At 39.1% G+C, this 20,802-nt stretch overlaps 1 protein-coding gene across 1 annotated transcript in view; it reads left to right on the top strand.

The window, feature by feature from the left end:
- Positions 1-20,802, top strand: part of PRKAR2A (protein kinase cAMP-dependent type II regulatory subunit alpha) — a 113,093-nt gene that overhangs the window by 56,395 nt on the left and 35,896 nt on the right. The window contains exons 2-4 of the mRNA XM_011291413.4: positions 3,977-4,012; positions 15,799-15,851; positions 18,511-18,594. Coding sequence (XP_011289715.1) covers positions 3,977-4,012; positions 15,799-15,851; positions 18,511-18,594 — 173 coding nt within the window. The remainder of the gene's footprint in view (positions 1-3,976; positions 4,013-15,798; positions 15,852-18,510; positions 18,595-20,802) is intronic.

The following is a 20,802-nucleotide window of genomic DNA, read 5'->3' as shown; positions in this document are numbered from 1 at the left end:
CCCCTCCCCACCTCTTCATTCCATTAATGTGGTGTATTTTGCTTGACATTCTTTATTTTGAGCCACCCTTGCATTCCTGGGATAAATCCCACTTGGTCATGGTGTATAATCACTTTAATATGTTGCTAGGTACTATTTTTTTGAGAATTTTGAGGATTTTTTTATGTCTATATTCATAATGAATATTTTGTTTACTTGCAATGCCTTTGTCTGTCTTTAGTATCAAGGTAATGCTGGCCTTACAAAATGAGTTCAGGGGGCACCTGGGTGGCTCAGTTGGTTGAGCGTCTGACTTTTGATTTCAGCTCAGGTCATGATCTCAGGGTTGTGAGATTGAGCCCTTTGTCAGGCTCTGTGCTGAGCTTGGAGCCTGCTTAGGATTCTCTCTCTCTCTCTCTCTCTCTCTCTCTCTCTCTCTCCCTCTCCCTCTCCCTCTCCCTCTCCCTCTCCCTCTCTCCCTCCCTCCCTCCCTCCCCCTCTCCCCAACGTGTTTGTTCTTTCTCTATCTAAAATAAAATAAAAAATAAAATGAAAAGTTTTTTAAAAACTGAAAAAAATAAAATGAGTTAGGAAGTATTCCCTTATCTTTGATTTTTTTGGATGAGTATAACAGGGGTTGATGTTAATTCTTTAAATGTTTAGTAGAATGTACAATGAAGCCATCTAGTCTTGGGCTTTTCTCTGTTCAGGGATTTTTTTTTTTTTTTTTTTTTTTTTTTTTTTTTTAGAGAAGGAGAACAAGTGAGCAGGGGAAGGAACAGAGGGAGAGGGAGGGAGGGAAGGAGGGAGAGACAGAGACAGAGACAGAGAATCTTAAGTAGGTTCCACACTCCGAGCCCCATACAGGGCTTGAACTCATGAACTCATGACCTGAGCCAAACGAAATTAAGAGTCTGATCCTCAACCGAGTCATCCAGGCGCCCCTGTCAGGAGATTTTTGATTACCAGTTTCATCCCCCTATTTGTTACAGATTGTTGGGATTTTTCTATTCCTTTTGTGTAAGTTTTGGAAGTTTGTGTATTTCTAGAAATTTGTCTATTTCCTCTATTTCATCTAGGTTATTCAGTTTGTTGGCATACTATTTTCAGAGTATCATAATCCTTTTTATTTCTGTGTATTCCATTGTAGTATCCCCACTTTAATTTTAGTAATTTAACTCTTCTTTTTTCTTAGTCTAAGTCAATCAGCAGCTTATTGATTTTGTTGATCTTTTCAAAGAATCAACTTTCAGTTTCACTGATTTTTTTTTCCTATGCTTTATTTTAGTTTCTCTCCACTCTGAATTTCCTTATTTCTGCTGCTTTAGGGTTCAGTTTGCCCTTTTTCCCCCTACTTCCTTAAGGTATACAATTAGCTTATTAATTTGAGATTTTTCTTCTTTTTCTTTCTTTTTTTCTTTTTAAAAAATTTTTTAAAATGTTTATTTATTTTTGAGAGGGAGAGAGAGAGAGACAGAGTGCAAGCGGGGAAGGGCAGAGAGAGAGGGAGACACAGAATCTGAAGCAGGCTCCAGGCTCCGAGCTGTCAGCACAGAGCCCGACGTGGGGCTCGAACCCACAAACCATGGGATCATGACCTGAGCTGAAGTTGGACGCTTAATCGACTGAGCCACCCAGGCACTCCTCTTCTTTTTGAACATAAGCATTTATAGCCACAAATTTCCCTCTTCGCACTTTTAGTACACCCATAAGTTTTAGTATATTGTTTTTGTTTTCATTTATCTCCAGATATTTTCTGATTTTCCTTGCGATTTACATCTGTATATTTACATCAGTATTATTGTAGTAAGTTGTTGGTAGTGATGTTTTACAATTTCCAGCACTTTTAGATGTTATGTACCAGAGAAGTTGCCTTGCATCATAGTTTTTAAAAATTTCAATGTGTTATTTTTTTTCCTAGAAATTCCAAATTTTTTTCAATCCTCCTTGCTTTGTTTTGGTTGTATCTTATTCCTTTATTTATGCTTTGATTCCCATTTTTGTCTTTGTTTTCAACATTCTGTTCTGATTTTATAGTAGTTCCATAATTTTAATATCTAATCCTTTTTTGAGATACTCCCTGATAGCACCCATGCCAAATTGTTTCATTGTATGTTTTATAATTTTAGGTTATATACTGATGTTTAGTGGGGTTTTAATTATGGAAGTCCCATGAGGCCTGGATTGAGAGTGTAAGCTCTTACACATTTCATCTAATCTATTTGAGTGACAGGAATGTGTGATTTAAGTGATTGAAGGAAACTCTCCCACACATCTCAAGCTAGAGTGCACGTTTCATGAAACCAGGAGTCTTTGTTTTATCTACTACTGTCTCCCAAATTGTCTACTAACAGTGCTTGTCATGTACTAGGTACCCTACCTATATCTGTTGAACTGAATTTACCATCTTTCTTTGCTGGTGGGTGCATTAATTTTGACAAATCCACAGTTTCACTGAGGAAGTGGGAAAGGACTATCATAGGTACTTTCTATCAATAATGGCTTGGGTTTTCTTTTGAAATTTTACCTGTTTGTTCCAATAACATAACTTTTACCCCAAGCTATACAAAAAGATAATTCTTGTTCTGTTGTGGTGAATAAGCATTTGTCTCTTTCCTGAGTCTATTTTTGTTGAGGCCTCATATTAGTTGAGTTTGGCTCTCTGAGCCACCTTCAATTTATTTTTCACTAATCTTCAAATTTCTCCTTTTATGGAGGGTGAGAAGGGATATTTACATAATTTTTTAAATTAAGATAATCAGATTAAGCTCTGAAAGTTAAAAAAAAAACAAAAAACCCACCTTGGGGAACTTGGCTGGCTCGGTTGGTAAAGCATGTGACTCTTGATCTTGGGGTCATGAGTTCTAGTCCCGCATTGGGTGGAGTTTCCTTTAAAAAAAATCTTAAAAAACAAACAAAAAAAACCCTACATTATTCAAATGATATAGTTTAGTACTGAGAATTTAGATAACCACCAAACATAAGGAATGATAGGTAAAAAGCAGGAAAAATTAGCAAAGAGAAAATTTGTGTTTATTTTTCAACCTAAAGACATGTGGTACATTTTTCTGATTAATACACTGACCATGGGCAGGAAAAAACCTACCCGTATTGAGTGAGAATATAACTTAACAGCTAATTTCTTTTTCACTTTAGTGTAAAACTTATTAAATTGTTTTGAAATGAAATTTAAATGCTATTATCTGGCAGTCTTGGGATTATCTTTGAAGAATATTAAAGAAGAAAATTTAACTTTTTAATATCATTACCAATAAATTTAGTAGATTTTTAAAAATTTTTAACATTTTATTTATTTTTGTGAGACAGAGAGAGAGCATGAGCAGGGGAGGGACAGAGAGAGAGGGAGACACAGAATCCAAAGCAGGATCCAGGCTCTGATCTGTCAGCACAGAGCCTGACGCGGGGCTTGAACTGACGAACTGTGAGATCATGACCTGAGCTGAAGTCAGATGCTTAACCGACTGAGCCACCCAGGTGCCCCAGTAGGCTTCTTATTCATTTGATATGATACAAATTATTATTTTTAAGACAATTTTTAAGTTTACTTATTTACTTTGAAAGAGAGAGAGGGAGAGAGAGACAATCCCAAGCCGTCTCCACACTGCCAGTGCAGAGCCAGATGTGGGACTCAAATTCATGAACCATGAGATCATGGCCTGAGCTGAAATCCAGAGTTGGATGCTTAACCGACTGAGCCACCCAGGTGCCCCAATATGATACAAATTAGATGAACATGAATGTAAACAAATAAATTTGCCACCTTGAGTACATTGAAGTTATAATGAGCTTGTTTTCAAAAAGATAAATTCTTCTTTATATTGTCTTTATATGATCATGTTGAACTACTCTCTGTGGTTGATTATAGAAGAGTATGAATTGACCCAACATTTGGTATTAAAGTGCTTTTAGTTCTATTGTTAAGGTGGGGTCATGTGACATAATGATGCCTGAACATTGCTTCTTCTTTGTTTTGCAGTCCCAATTCCTGGCAGATTTGATCGGCGAGTATCAGGTATGTTTTCTCTTTCATAACATACTGCCAAAATGCTGTTTTAAGATGGGATTATTTTAAATAAAAATAAACTGATCTTGTAAATAAAAAGATAAGTTAGCAGCATTACAGAACATTATAAAAATTACCTGCAATTCCTCCATTCTGTTTCAAGTTCTGAGTATATATGTACATATTAGTTTGTCTCATTTATGTCATTAGTATTTTTCCATGTTCATAATTATGACTTCTGAAAACTACTTTTTTTGTCAACACTTGCATATAGCTCATTGCAACAAGTGTACTTCTTAATCCGTATCACCTGTTTAACCCATCCCCCCACCCACTTACCCTCTGGTAATCATAAGTTTGTTCTCTATGGCTAAGAGTCTGTTTCTTGGTTTGCCTCCCTCTCTCTCTCTCTCTCTCTCTTTTTTTTTAACAATGATTTGCTCATTTGTTTTGTTAAATTCCACATGTTAAATTCCAATGTAAGTGAATTCATATGCTTCTTAGTCTTTCTGTGACTGACTTATTTCACTTAGCTCCATCCATGTCATTGCAAATGGCAAGAGTCCATTCTTTTTTATGGTTGAGTAATATTCCATTGTATATAAACACCTCATCTTACTTATCCATTCATCAATTGATGGACACTTGGGCCATTCACATAATTTCGCTATTGTAGATAATGCTGCTATAAACATTGGGGTGCATGTATCCCTATGAATTAGTATTTAAAAAAAATTTTTTTTAACACTTATTTGAGAGGCAGAGTACAAGTGGGGCGGAGGAAGAGAGATGAATTAGTATTTTTGTATTCTTTGGGTAAATAAATACCTAGTAGTGTGGTTGCTGGATTCTAGGGTAGTCCTGTTTTTAACTTTTTTTTTTTAATGTTTATTTTTGAGAGAGAGAGAGACAGAGACAGAGACAGAGACAGAGACAGAGTGTGATCTGGGGAGGAACAGAGAGCAAAAGGGAGACAAAGAGTATGAAGCAGGCTCCAGGCTCTGAGCTGTCAGCACAGACTCATGGACCTCAAGATCATCATGACCTGAGCTGAAGTCGGGCGCCTAACCAACTGAGCCACCCAGGCGTGCCTATTTTTAACTTTTTGAGGAACTTCCATACTGTGTTCCAGAGTGGCTGCACCATTCTCATTCCCATCAACAGTGTAAGAGGGCTCCCCTTTCTCTACATCCTTGCCAATGCCTTTTGTTTCTTGTGTTGTTGATTTTAGCCATTCTGACAGGTGTGAGGTGATACATCACTGTAGTTTTGATTTGTATTTCCCTGATGATAAACGATATTGAGCATCTTTTCATGTGTCTGTTGGCCGTCTGGATGTCTTCTTTGGAAAAATGTCTATTCATAAAAACTACTTTTTGTATTGCTATTTCTCTGGTATTCTAGATTATGCTGTATTAACTTCTTGCATACACTGTTGAACCACTAAAATTATTTCCTCAGTTATAGTGCTGAGTAGCACTCTCTGGTTGGAGACTTTAGCGTTGCCTGGATTTTTCTGTGTATTGCTTTCCAGAGGCATTCTACAGAATAGACTGCAGGGAGAAAGAACACCCTACAAAGGCCTCTCTTCTGCCACCGTCTCACTGATATAGGTGGTGCCTACTACTTTAATTTAGATGTAAAGTAGTACCTCAGATTGTTTTATTTGGCACTCCTTTGATTATTAACAAAAATGAGTGTTTTCCAACTATGAGAAATGTGTTTTTATTTTCTCCTATGGGACTAGTTTGGTAGTATTTTTCTCTTTTATCTATTATGATCGCGATTATTTTTTTGTAAGTTTGAGCAAATTTCTGTCATCATTTTTAACCTTTTGAAAGTTTCAATGCAACATTTCCCAAGTTGGTTGTGCTGCTTATTTTAATTTTGCTATTTTTTATTGACTCGAATTTTAATATGTGACTACTGGTACCACGAACACTGCCTAGCACATAGCAAGCACTCACTAAATATTTATTGAATATATATATCTTCTTTTTTTTCATGATTTCTCTGAAGCTAAGAAGAGTCCTCCTTTTTTTTATAGAACTGATAAATATATTTTCTGCAAGTTTCCTTATAAGTAAAATGTTTGAGTTTTGGATACATTTAGAGTTTCTATGATTGTATAGTAGGGAGGTTAATGTGTTTTAGAATTACTATGTGAGCTGTATGTATCACATCATTTTTTTTTTTTTAACGTTTATTTTTGAGAGAGAGACAGAGTGCAGGTTGGGGGAAGGGCAGAGAGAGAGAGAGAGAGAGAGAGAGAGAGAGAGAAAGAGAGAAAGAGAGATGCAGAATCTGAAGCAGGCTCCAGGCTCTGAGCTGTCTACACAGAGCCTGACACAGGGCTCCAACTCCTGAACTGTGGGATTATGACCTGAGCCGAAGGCGGATGCTTAACTGACTGAGCCACCCAGGTGTTCCTCATTCTTTTTTTTTTTTTTTATGTTTATTTATTTATTTTGAGAAAGAAAGAGAGTGTGTATGCTCACATTTGAGCGGGGCAGGGCAGAGAAAGAAAGAGACAGAGAGACAGAGAGAGAGTTAGGGAGAGAGAATCCCAAGCAGGTTCTGTGCTGTCAGTGCAGAGCCTGACTTGGGGCTCATTTTCACAAACCCTGAGATCATGACCTGAGCCTAAGTCAAGAGTCAGACGCTCAACCAACTGAGCCCCCCAGGCACCCCTCACATCATTCTTTCATATCTCTTCATTCTTGGGAAGGTTTCTTGATTTTAAACTATCACATGACCTAATTTCTAGTAACACTTGGAATCCCTTTTCTATCCCTCAATCCTTTTCTTTGAGAAAATCTGCTCATTTATGTTTCAGAAAGCCTTTGGTAAGTTGTACACCAAAGTCTGTTGAAAGGAGATAGAAAAAAATATGTTCTTATGTGTAGAGAGACAGCTACAGAGAAGAAATAGAGTGGCAGTTAAGGTTGGTGTGAGATCTATATGCACTATTATCTCCCATTTCTGTTTATCCTTGCCCTATACCCCTTTTTCCCCAGACAATTAGTGATATCTCTTGACATGTGTAAGACAGATCTCGGAGATGAGAGAGTACAGTGACATCTTCTGCAGAGGTCACAGGTGGTGTTAGTTCATGAATTGCTGCTTGGGCTTTCTGTCAGTGTTGTTCAGGCCTTGAACTCTGTGGAGAACCCAGACAAGTACATGATATTATCCCTCCTCCTTAGAGTTTACAGTCTTATTGAAGATTTAAAACTTTTAATTAATTAATTTATTTTTTTATTTTTATTTTTATTTTTTTAACGTTTATTTATTTTTGAGACAGAGAGAGACAGAGCATGAACGGGGGAGGGTCAGAGAGAAGGAGACACAGAATCTGAAACAGGCTCCAGGCTCTGAGCTGTCAGCACAGAGCCCGACGCGGGGCTCAAACTCACGGACCGTGAGATCATGACCTGAGCCGAAGTCGGCCGCTTAACCGACTGAGCCACCCAGGCGCCCCTAAAACTTTTCAATATTGGGGCGTCTGGGTTGCTCAGTTGGTTAAGCGACCAACTTCAGCTCGGGTCATGATCTCGCAGTTTGTGAGTTCGAGCCCCACATCGGGCTCTGTGTTGACAGCTCAGAGCCTGGAGCCTACTTCAGATTCTGTGTTTCCCCCTCTCTCTACCCCTCCCCTGCTCATGCTCTGTGTCTCTCTGTGTCTCAATAATAAATAAATGTTAAAAAAAATTAAAAAACTTTTTAATATTATTCAAATGTTAAGTGACAGTAAAAGATTCTTAGAAGAATCAAAATGATTATGCAGGAGAGAAAATAGCCTGTGGGAATAACTAACATTTTTTTAGTGCAGACTGTGTGGTAGGTACACATTTTAAGATCTCTCTAATTGCCTTCCTTATGTCCTTGAACATAATCCTCACATTAGTACTATGAGGTACACGCCATGATTATCCCCAGTGGACAGATGCAGAAACTGAGGACAAAGCAGAGGTTAAGTCACTCGAACAGTCAAGGTGATAATGTACCCAAAGGTAGCACTGTCCTGAGTACTTTCTATCTCTAAGAACCCTTCCTTGTACCCTCTGACCCTCTCAGTCAGTTTTCATCTAAATCCCCTAAAATCTCAGCCTATTCTTGGAGTGTATTATTTTCCTGATCTAGCTGAAGCTTGGCTTGCCCTACAGGCTTCTCAGATGATGGTTCTTCTCTTCCATTTTCCTTGTAACATTGATGATAGATGGGTGAATGTTTCTGTTGTTCCTTATTGCTTCCAAACCATTCTCTCTCCCTCCTCCCTAAAACCCTCGCCTTCAAACCTCACGTTATTATATTCTGTCAGTCGCTTCTCTTCCTTGTTTTAGTTATCTAATAATCCATGGGCTGTTTCTTCTTATTTCCATCTAGATAATTCTTCAAATCTTGCCCTCCATTTCTTCACCTCTTGTCTTCCACCCTACTTCAACCACTCACCCCCGTGGTCATACTCTGGAACGACGGGCATCACAACTCCTCATACTCGGCGATCCCAGTCTCCCGCTGCCTGCTGTTGCCTGGGCTCTTTTGCTGCCCTGCTCCACCGCTGACAACTTGATCTTGCTTCATTTTTACTGTTCCTCACTTCGTCTTTTACTAACCTTAAATTCCTTGCTCAGTGATTATAACCACTCTGTGGCACATATCCTCAGTTTCCTTTTTCTTTTTTCCTTGCTTGTCTAAAACACATTCTGGTTAATCCCAACTGTCCTCTTAGGCTGTATGTGCACCACAGCTGTACTTGATTGAGGGAAAATACACAGGCCCGTTGGCTGACCGTACTTTGAGTACCTGATCATTAACTTCTAGTAGGCTTTAGATGCCAGCATTCATACTGTGTCTCCATACTTCTTTCACTCGCTCTCCTAGATAAGCATTTCTTACCTTCTCTCTCCCCAAACCTGTACCTCCTCCCAAATTCTCATTCCTGGCAGATGATTTTGTTCTCTTAACTAAGGAAATAAAAGCAACAGAAGATAGTTTCCATAGACTCCTACCACATCTGTCCTTCCTTACTTGCATTTGAGTCCCGTGTCCACCTATACATTAGATCTCATCCCTTCATCCTTCCAGCAGTTACTGCCTTTCTCCTGCATAATCTGCATCCTTCAACTGGATTATTATTCTCAGCAAAAAAATGTAGCATTGACTTCCCTTTCGTAAAAAATAAAATACGACTTTTTTAAACCACTCTTTACTCTCCAGCCACCACTTTTTTTGTCTATCTTTATAGCAGATTCCTTGAAGGAGTTGTCCATATTTGCTGTATCTAGTTTTTCTTCTTCTGTTCTCTCTTGAGGCCAGTCTAATCAGACTTTTGCTCCCAAATCTCCTCAAAACCATCTTTGTGGATTATTTATATCCTTTAGACTGTCACTTGAAAGACTTCTTCTCACTTAGGTCTTTAGTAAGGTTCAGTACACACACACACACACCCTATCTCCCTTACTTTATTTTCTCCTTACTGTTCCTCTCTCTCTCTCTCTCTCTCTCTCTCTCTCTCTCTCTCTCTCTCATTTATCCTATTATCTAGCTCCCTATGCCAGAAGGTAAGCTCCAATCAGAGAATTTTTGTCTGTTTTGTTCATTGATGCATATAGTTAACACTTAGAACAATGTCAGTAAATGTGGATGGATGGATAGAAGGAAGGAACAAAAGAACAGGTTAGAAATCCAGAGGAGAGGAGCACCTGGGTGGCTCAGTCGGTTGGGCGTCTGACTTCAGCTCAGGTCATGATCTCACAGCTGTGGGTTTGAGCCCCACATCGGGCTCTGTGCTGACAGCTCAGAGCCTGGAACCTGCTTCACATTCTGTGTCTCCATCCCTCTCTGGCCCTCCCCTGCTCACACTCTGTCTCTGTCTCTCTCTCTCAAAAAGTAAATAAACATAAAAAGTTAAAAAAAAAAAAAAAAAAAAAAGGAAAAAAGAAATCCGGAGGAGAAATTACTGTGGGCAGAAATAAAATCAAGAGACACTTCTTTGAAGGAGGCAGAAATTGCACTGGAGGTTGTAAAACATGGCTACTGTCTGGCTAGTACCAAGAAGGATGCATTCTAGGTAAAAGGATGTCTTAAGACTCAAAGGGGGATGAACTAGATCTTGCTGCTCTGGCTGTAGGTGAGGAGATAAAAGAAGTTTGGCGAGAGAGGTAGGGAATGGGGCTCCTTATGTGATCCATAGAGTTTAGCAATAACTAGTTGTGTGAAGACATGTGCTGTGTCAGAGATTGCAGAAGACTTCCAACGATAACTCAGTGTGTCTGACCGAATGATAATTTGGAATGTAAAGCAGCATAAAGAGACCTAGCAGTTACTGAGTATGTCCTGTGAGCCCAGCCCTGTGTTTTAAATATATCTCCTCCTATTATTAACCTTTTACATGGTTTTAGTATCACTATCCCATCTCTTAACCACTGAAGAGACAGACCAAAGATCTAGGATATAGGGAAATAGTGAATAGTGGTGGGTAGGGCCAAGCTCAGACCCCAGTGCACGTTCAGAGGTGAGGTCTTTCCCTGCTTGACGCTGCCTCTCCATTGCAAAGCATTTGGGATTGAAAGCTATGCCTTCCAAGTTTAAGTTCTAGCACAGCAGTCCTTTTACATCATGTGATAAATTCATCAAATGAAGAGAGTTCATAAATTCTTTAAAAGCGGCTTTCTTGAAATAGTCCTAAAGTAGTATTAACTGTCTTTGAGTTTGAAATGTTAGTCTGATTCTGTTAATTAAAAAATGTCATCCCCAGAAAACCCTTTCATTTATTAAACACATGTTGAAGCTTCCAAGCATTTTCATCAGAAATTTGTGTGTTGGCATCATGCCACGTTTAGGCAGGGAGCATCTGATGAACGTGCCCAGTCAGTAGAGTCTGCTGAGAATCTGGTGCCATGGTAGTCACTCATGTCTGTGTGATAGGTGCTTTTCCTTCACCAGGTGTCTCTGCCTTTTCAGGCTTACGTACTTACAGTGGAATACTGATTTTTGTCTTAATATCCTTTCACAGTATTCAGGATTTTTTCCACCAATAGCTATCTTCAGCTGAAATATCACCAAACATTACTTAAGATAACTTACAAATCCAGTGTTAAGTACTGAATTGTGTCCCCCTCAAATTCTTATGTTGAAGCCTAACCCCCCAGTATGACTGTATGTGGAAATAGGGCCTTTGAAAAAAAAGAGGCAGTTAAGGTTAAGTAAGGTGTTAAGGGTGGAGTCCTAATCCAGTAGGACTGATTTCCTTATAAGAAGAGGAAGTAGGGTAGCTATTTTTGGTTAAGTATCTGACTCTTGATCTCAGCTCATGTCTTGATCTCAGGGTCTGAGTTGGAGCCCTTAGTTGGGCATGGAGCCTACTTAAAAAAAAAAGAGGGAGAGAGAGAGAGAGAGAGAGAGAGAGAGAGGGAGGGAGGAAAAGACACCATGAGTGCACCATAGAGACAAAGGACCATGTGAGGACTCAGCAAGAAGGCAGCCATCCACAAGCCAAGTGAAGAAGCCCCAGGAGAAAAACAATGTGCCAATACCTTGATCTTGAACTTCCATCCTTCATAACTGTGAGGAAATAGATTTCTGTTCTTTAAGCCACTCAGACTGGTATTTTGTAATGGCAGCCCAAGCTGACTAATACGCACAGGCTGAGTTAATTCTTCATGGGAGCTCGCAGGACAGCATAGGGTCTCAGGCTGTGACCAGGATCCGGCTCATTTCTTTGTAGAAATGAAAGGGTTTTCTTTCACCAGCACATTTAATGATTCACCTTTCTGGAGAGACCTGGCTAGCTCAGTCAGTGGAGCGTGTGACTTTTTGATCTCAGGGTCATAAGTCCAAGCCCCACATTGGGTCTAGAGATTACTTAAAAGTAAAATATTTTAAAAAATGATTCACATTCTGGATGAAGGAAGCCATCAGTTAAAATTTGGAAGAAGAAATTGTGCTGGATAGTCTCTGGTCACTTTGTACAGTTTCATGTTGCTAACCAGTGACACCTGCTGGAGAACTGTGGCAAAACAAATTCCCGTGAACAAGGGATTGTACTACTCTTTCAGTCTTCATTTTCAGTAGGTCTTGAGCATCTCATGACACTCAGTGTAGTTCTTGAGGCTTCAGAGGGGATCACACAGACTCTGGGCTTCTCCCAGGTCACTTGTGCACTGAAACAAGCTCCCTGATGTGTATAAACACAAGGGGCAACAATCACATAGACACTTAACAATGGATTCTTTATATAGAAGATGAGAAAAATGATCTGGGATCAAGACCAGGAAGAAGTAGAGAGGTTGGGTGGAAACAGGGAAAAGGCAAAGGGAGGTAAGTCTGAAGTTCAAAAGAAAAGGGAAAAAATTCAAAACCAGTTTTGAAAAATAAAAGCATAATACTTTTCCACAAATTGAAACATCAGTAATTTTACTGGGAATAACTACTTTTGTTTAAATCATACTTCTGTACCTTAAGACTTTAAAACTGTAACATTTGCTGCATCACTTACGTTAATGTCTAAAAATATAAAAGTAAGCTAAGTTGCTGAAGTACTTCCCTTCAAAATCAGAGGAAAAGCAAGCCTGGAAATAGGCTAGTCTGAGACTGTATCATTATCAGTAAAATGCTGTCAGTCTCATCATTGAAGGCTTACTATTTTAAACTTTTTAAATGAAAATTTTCATACATATGCAGAAATAGAGAAAGTTTGTATAATAATACCTATGTACCCATCTGTCTCCAAATTGAAAGTTTTTAAATGCATTTTTCTAAGAAGACATTTTGAGTTCCCGGACCAAGGAATTGGAATAGATCGAATAAAGATCAGATATGAGAATATTTCTGAAGTCGAATTTGATGTATTCATTGGATAAAAGGTGAACGAAGGAAGCCCTGATAAGTTACAGATTTCTAGTTTAGAAAACTGGGCTGTTAATGACAACATTAATCAAGAGCACAGAGAACCAAGAGGCTTGCAGTTTAACATGGTGTCTGCCCTCAGTGCAGCTTCCCTCAGATTTCCTACTGAGATACCTGTGAAGAAGCAAAAAGTGGCAGCAGTAGCATCTAGGAACTCAGGAAGCTGTGTGTCTTAATCTTTAGAACAGATCTGAGATAAATGTACACTGACCTCATCTTGTGGAATCAGGAATGGCTGGGAAAAGGCATTTATCTACCTCCATTGTCGCTTACCTGGCTCAGCTACCCAAAGCCTCTGCCAGCTAGGAACTCAGGAGACCTCCCTGCAGAGCATCACTTGATGCTTTTTTAGGGACTAGAATGGTATTTGTCCTCTTTCTCCCTCTAACTCCCTGATTTTTCTCTGTGTAAGGATATTGGGTCCCTGTTGGACAGGCAGAATATTGATGGCATTACAGTGCAAGAGGTGTGGTCCACACTAGAGTACTATAGGCCAGGCAGGGAAGGGAGTCCTGTCTACAGGACATACCATTTCTCAGGTATTCCATGAGTTCAGAGAATCAATGGGAAGGGGAAGCTGGGATGCGGGTAGACCAAGGCTGCAGTGAGTAAATGTGTTTAAGAAACCAGGAGTTAAATTTAGAGCAGTGTCACTTTGTCCCCTAGTTGTTAGCATTGAGTATAGGGACCAAGAACCATTTGGATTCCTTGCGTGCTAATTTCCTGGTTTATTCTTCTCTTGTTTCCCTTTGGAAAAATAGATAAGTAAAAAAACATTTTGTGTATATATTCATATTTACATATTTATTTCTCCCCATTCTTAGCTCTCCTTTCTCATAAAAGTCCTTTCTTATGGAAGGCATAGCATACTATATATATTCCTCACCTTGCTTTTTTCCCCTAGAACTCATTATTAGCCCATGGAGATCTTCCTTATTCTTTCTTCTCTTTTCTTTTCTTTTCTTTTCTTTTCTTTTCTTTTCTTTTCTTTTCTTTTCTCTTTTCTTTTCTTTTCTTTTCTTTCTTTTTCTTTCTGAGAGAGAGAGAGAGAGAGAGAGAGAGAGAGAGAGAGAGAGAGGGAGCGAGCCAGCAGGTATGGGGAGGAGGGGGAGAGAGAGAGAAAGAGAATCTTAAGCAGACTCCACACCCAGCAGAGAGCCCAACAGAGAGCCAGACGATGTGCGGGCTTGACTCAGGACCCTGAGATCATGACCTGAGCTGAAATCAAGAGTTGGATGCTTAACTGACTGAGCCACCCAGGTGCCCCCTCATTTTTCCTTATAGCTGTATTATTCAAATAGGTAGTTATATCATTTCTGATATTTTGCTATTATAAACAAATGTTCAGTGAATATTTTCTAAATCTTTGAATTGCAATAAAGACAAGTCTTGCAGGAAGCCGGCACAAACACAGGTTACCTATAAAAAAAAATCAAGTTGGGGGGCCCTGAGTGGCTCAGTCGGTTGAGCGTCCGACTTCGGCTCAGGTCATGATCTCATGGTCTTTGAGTTCAAGCCCTGCGTTGGGCTCTGTGCTGACAGCTCAGAGCCTGGAGCCTGCTTTGGATTCTGTGTCTCCCTCTCTCTCTGCCCCTCCCCTGCTCATGCTCTGTCTCTCTCTCTCTGTCAAAAATAAATAAACATTAAAAAAAATTAAAAAACAAAATCAAGTTGGTTTTTAGATAATATTGTACCCAGAACAGAGACTGATACATAGTATCATGTTTTGTTTGAAATTCATTCTTATTTTTAAAGTCATTCATGTACATGATGATGCTGAGCAATTTTTTTTAATGTTTATTTTTGAGAGAGAGAGTGTGTGCAAGGCAGGGGAGGGGCAAAGAGAGAGGAAGACAGAGGATCTGAAGTGGGCTCTGTGCTGACAGCAGAGAGCCATCGTCAGGTTCCAACTCAACAAACGGTGAGATTATGACCTGAGCTGAAGTTGGACGCTCAACCGACTGAGCCATCCAGCCGCCCTAGTGATGTTGAGCAATTTTAATTGATTCTTTTTGTAATTTATCCATATCCGTGTGTGTGTGTGTGTGTGTGTGTGTGTGTGTGTGTGTGTGTGTGTGTGTTTCACAGTCCTTTATTTATTTTTTAATTAAAACAATTTTTTTTATGTTTATTTAGTTTTTGAGAGAGACAGAGCATGAGTGGCGGAGGGGCAGAGAGAGGGAGACACAGAGTTGGAAGCAGGTTCCAGGCTCTGAGCTGTTACCACAGAGTCCAACGCGGGGCTTATTTTTTAATTTAAATCTGAGTTAGTTAACATATGGTGTAATAATGGTTTCAGGAATATAATTTAGTGATTCATCACTTACATGTAACACCCAGTGCTCGTCCCAACAAGTGCCCTCCTTAGTACCCATCATCCATTTAGGTTTGCCTCCCTCTCTGTTTTTATCTTATTTTTCCTTCCCTTCCCCTATGTTCATCTGTTTTGTTTCTTAAATTCCACATACGAGGGAAATCATATAGTATTTGTGTATGATAATTCCATAGTATCACATGGATATGTGTTTATGTTGCATATATTGTACTTTGTGGTTTTCCACCCTTGCTTTAAAATTCAGTAAAGATAGCACCTCCTTACTTGTCCTTGCCATTACCATAGGATTTAGTATGTGATACATTTTATCAACTCTCTTCTATTTGGGACTACCAATCCCTAGGAAGCTGGCATTTTAGCACCTGATAGAATGCCTGGCATTAGTAGGTACTTAATATATTTGTTAATTGAAGAAAAGGCTTTTAAAAATTACTACAGCTTTAGAAAAGAGTGAATAAAAGGAAACTATGTTCATCTTCTATTTTTCCCGTAAAAGCTTACATCTGTTTTATTCATTTTTCTCTTTATTTTTTTTCCTCTCCAAATTTAGTCTGTGCTGAGACCTATAACCCTGATGAGGAAGAGGAAGATACTGATCCAAGGGTAAGATACTAATGCAAAGGTATTAGGTAGAATTGTTTTATTCCCCACTCACTCTTCTCCTCCTCTATATGCCAAATCTAATCATACTGATAATTAAAATAAGTACAAATTAAAATCTCAACAAGATGCTATTTTTTTTATTTACCAGATTGAAAAATATTAAGAAGAATGAAAACAAGAGTAGTTGGGGTTGTGGTAAGAAGGGGTGCCTAGCTGTAGCTGTCAGAGCCTTAACTATAGTCAAGCCAACTGACTCAGCAGTTACCTGAAGGAGAACTCATACTTAACAAACAACTGGATCCTTCCTGAGATCCTTCCTGAGGATGTACAAACAGGGATCATTGAGGTGTTGTAATAGTAAAAAATGGAAACAATTTAAATAATCCAAACTAGAGGATTACGAGGGGCTAAATTATGGTACTCAAATCAAGAGATTCTTCAGCCATTGGAAATGATGGTACAGGACCAAGTTTAATGGCATGGAATGTTGTTTATATGAGGTATATTTTCTAAAATAAAAAAATAACTTAAAAAATATATTTATCTGGGGCCCTTGGTTGGTTCAGTCAGAAGAGAATGCAACTCTTGATGTCAGGGTTGTGAGTTTGAGCCCCGTGTTGGGTGTAGAGATTACTAAAAAAAGTAAGTAAACTTTAAAATACATATGTATACACACACATATATATTTATTTATCTATCCATCTATCCATCTTTGTACTTATTAATACAAAGAATTATCTCTGGAAGGATATATCCCAAATGTTAACAGTGGTTATGGCAGGACTACGGTACACTTTTGGTCTTTTCTTAAAAACTCAGATTTTTAAACTTTTACATAATTACAAAATTATTTTTATAAAAGCAAATATGAACCACCATTTTTCAAAGATTGATGTTATAAAACAAGCTTTAATGATCTTTCAAGTGTACCTTAAAATGAGCAGTCCATGAAAGATTTCTGCAGTATTCTAATAATAAAACGCTATTCCCATTGTATGACTATAATAGGTATGTAGATTTTGAAAAAATTTATTCTGGTTATTGTAAAAATTTTTGATGACTTTTAAAAGTTAAAACAGTTTTTTTTTACTAACATTTTAATATCACAAATTTAAAATACTTAATACTTTTGACATTTTGTTATTTCTTGTCAGATTAAGCAACATAGTTTTTTTTAGGGTGAAGACAGGATTTAGGTCTCTGAATTATGACAGCTATACTAGGCACTGATTATTTCTTTTTAGTTAAATAAACATTTATTGACTATCAGTAATAATGATAAAAGTTTTTGAGCACCTACTAAATGCCAGGTACTGTTTTAAATACTGCATGTATGAACTTGTTTAATCCTTCCAACAACACTGATTTAGTAGATAACACCACCACCACTACTAAATTGTTGATGTTTGAACTGCAGCATTTATAGCCATTGTTTATTTGTAGATTTCAGTAGGCAACTCAGACTTAAGGTGAGCTCCTGATCATTTCCATTTAAACATTTTTCTCCACCCACAGTCTTCCCCCAGCTCAATTTATGGCAGCTCCATCCTCCCAAGAGGGCTCAGGCCCAAAACTTGAGGGTCACCCTCAGCATCTCTTATTTTTTCATACCTACATTCAGTTTTTCAGAAAATCCAATGGGCTCAGGCTTCAAAATGTATCCAGAATTCCACTACTTCTCAACACCTCCATGGTTACCACCTTGGTCCTAACCACTGCCATCTTGGCACTGGAATAATTGCACTAGTTTCCTGGCTTCCACTCTTCCCTCAAGGCTGTTCTGCAGTCAGTAGCCGGTATGAACCTTTAAAAACATGAGTCAGATCTCTTTCACCTCTCAGTCAGAAGCTTCAAATTGCCTCCATTTGGCTAGGGAAAAGTTCTAGTTCTGTGACCTATAATGCCCTCTGTGATTTGGGCATCACTCTCACCCAGCCCCCCAACTTGGTCTCTTCCTGATCTTTCCCCCTCGCTCTGCATCAGTCACACCCGTCTCCTGGTTATTTCTCAAACATGCTCTTTACCTGCCACAAGGCCTTGTTTTCATTTACTGTTCCTCTGCTTGCAGTGCTCTTCCCACAGAGATGTCCACATGGCTCACTCCCTGAACTTGTCCTCATTTCCTTGAGATCTTTACACAGATGTTACCTTCTCAGTGAGGCCTTATCTGCCCCCTCCACACACACACTTTTTATCACCCTTCTCTACCTTGTTTTTCTCCTTAGCTCTCTTATTTTTCTCCTGTCACTCTCTAACATGTTTTACATATTTATTGGATGAGAGCTGGTGTTTTTATCTGTGTGTTGGCTGTGTCCCCAGAGGTGGAACAGTGCCTGGCACCCAGTAGATGCTTAATATTTGTTGAATGAACAAGTCTATAGCCCTCTGCTTTACAGATGAGGACACTGAGGCTCCCGGGGGGTAACTGACTTGCTGCCAGTTAAACAGTCAGTGAGTGGCTCCAGGGTGAGTGCTCTTCAGCCCCATCACATTGCCCCTCCATGATCAGGGCCCCGCTTGGTATTTGTATAGAATTAAAGTTACAGTAAATGTGCTCTTAATTTTTCCCACTTAGGAGAAAGAAATGTACTGATGTGTGAATAAAGTCAGATTTTAAATTGGAATAAAAATATTTCCCTGGTTTTATTTGGATTGGCAGGTGATTCATCCTAAAACTGATCAACAGAGATGCAGACTTCAGGAAGCTTGCAAAGATATTCTCCTTTTCAAAAATCTTGATCAGGTAACATTGGTTTTTAAAAATATTTTTGTGTTTTGGCTTTTCTCCTATTTGTCATTTAAACAGTTTTTCTGTGGGGGTGCTTGGGTGGCTCAATCAGTTAGGCATCTGACGCTTGATCTCAGGTTGGGTCTTGACCTCAGGGTTGTAAGTTTTGTGCTAGGTGTGAAACCTACTTAAAAAAAAAAAGTTTTTGTAATCTTAGCCTCAGCCATATGAGGTATAAAACTTTAGATTCATCCTCCTTGCAATGTTTGCATTGTGTTGACTTCCATAACTCATCATAATGAGCTTTTCAGATGACTTCTAGTATTTCTCTGAATTGCTTTGGTACTTCCTCAAAGACAGTATCCTTCAAGGACCATGCTCTTTGGCCATGTTGAAAGGAAATGCTCAGGTTTATATGACCCTGGCTGAAAGCATTTGGAGGGTCTGAATTTATGCTGCAGAGTAATTTATCCAAAGTTGCTAGTATGGAGTTCTCTTCTCTGGTAGCAGTTAACCCACTGGAAGTGTGTGACTTCTTCTCAGACCTTGAATGTGGGGCACCTCTTGTGATTACTTCTCAGCAAAGAACTCAGGCGTGGGGAGTGGTGTGTGTCCTCAGGGCTCTGGCGTAGGACCTATGCTTGAACCTGTCTTCCCTCCCTTGATGGAGATAGAGAGCAAGAGCTTTATTAGTCTCAGGCGGAATAAAACAAGGCCCATGACCTCAAGGAAAGGCTGGTTGTGAGAAATACTGGTCTGTGTCACTTATTTTCCCTAGAAGATCCATCTGTATCAAGGGAAAGAGGACTTGCTTCTTTATCTACTGAACAAAATCCCTTTTAATGTTCTAAGGGAAGTTGCTGTGTCAGTCTAATATTCAGAGTTTTCTTAGTGTTGAAGAATACCATTATACCATTTTATTTTACCATTTTAATGTTGAAAATGGTAACGAAAATTTCAGATTTAGTTATATTTTTCTGGCATTTTTGTCATGAAAATATTCAAATACAAGTTGAAAGACTTTTATGGAACACACATTTATCTACTGCTTTGATTCTAACTAACATTTTACTATGCTTGCTGCATTGTATACCATATACCCATCTTTCAGCAAAGGGGTCAGTAAACTTTTTCTTAAAGAACTAGGTAGTAAATATGTCTGTCATAGCTACTCAACTCTGTTATTATAGCAGGAAAGCAGCCATAGACAATACATAAATGAAAGGATGTGGCTGTGTTCCAATAAAACAATATTCACAAAAACAGTCACCTGGGTGATTCAGTCCATTAAGTATCCGACTTCAGCTCAGGTCATGATCTTGCAGTTTGTGAGTTTGAGCCCCATGTTGGGCTCTGTGCTGACAGTGCAGAGCCTGCTTGGAATTCTCTCTCTCTCCCTGCCTCTCTCTGCCCCTCCTCAGCTTGTGCTCTCTCTCTCTCTCAAAATAAATAAATGAATTAAAAACACACACACACACACATTATTTACAAAAACAGGCAGCTGTTGCTGGCCCCTGCATTAACCCATCTTACTTTTTTGGGTTAATTTCATAGTAAGTTGCAGATATCATTATACCTTCCTTTAAACACTTTGGCATGAACTAGAGTTCAATATTTGTTTGTAAGTTTTTTATATACAGTTTGCATACAATGAAATCCTTAAGTTTTGGGGCCCCTGGTGGCTTGGTAGGTTGAGCGTCCAACTCTTGATTTTGACTCAGGTCATGATCTCACAGTTCATGGGATTGAGCCCTGTGTGAGGCTCTGCGCTGACAGCACAAAGCCTGCTAGGGGTTCTATCTCTCCCTCTCTTTCTGTCCTTCCCCTGATACCATGTACGAGCACATGTGCACGCTCTCTCGCTTTCAAATACAACATTTTTTTAAAAATGCATGAGTTTTGGGGCGCCTGGGTGGCTCAGTTGGTTGGGCTTCTGACTTCAGCTCAGGTCATGATCTCGTGGGTTTGAGCCCCATGTCAGGCTTTGTGCTGACAGCTTGGAGCCTGGAGCCTTCTTTGGATTCTGTGTCTCCCTCTCTCTCTGCCCCTTCCCCCTCACACTCTTTCTTTCTTTCTTTCTCTCTCTCTCTCTCTCTCTCTCTCTCTCTCTCTCTCTCAAAAATAAATAAAGATAAAAATTTTTTTTAAAGTGCATGAATTTTGGGGTGCCTAGGTGGCTCAGTGGGTTAAGCATCTGTCTTCGGCTCAGGTCATGATCTCATG

Source organism: Felis catus, chromosome A2, assembly GCF_018350175.1.
Source record: "Felis catus isolate Fca126 chromosome A2, F.catus_Fca126_mat1.0, whole genome shotgun sequence".
Lineage (NCBI taxonomy): Eukaryota > Metazoa > Chordata > Mammalia > Carnivora > Felidae > Felis > Felis catus.
Note: the sequence above shows the minus strand (reverse complement) of the source record. Positions and strands in the feature narration are given on the sequence as shown.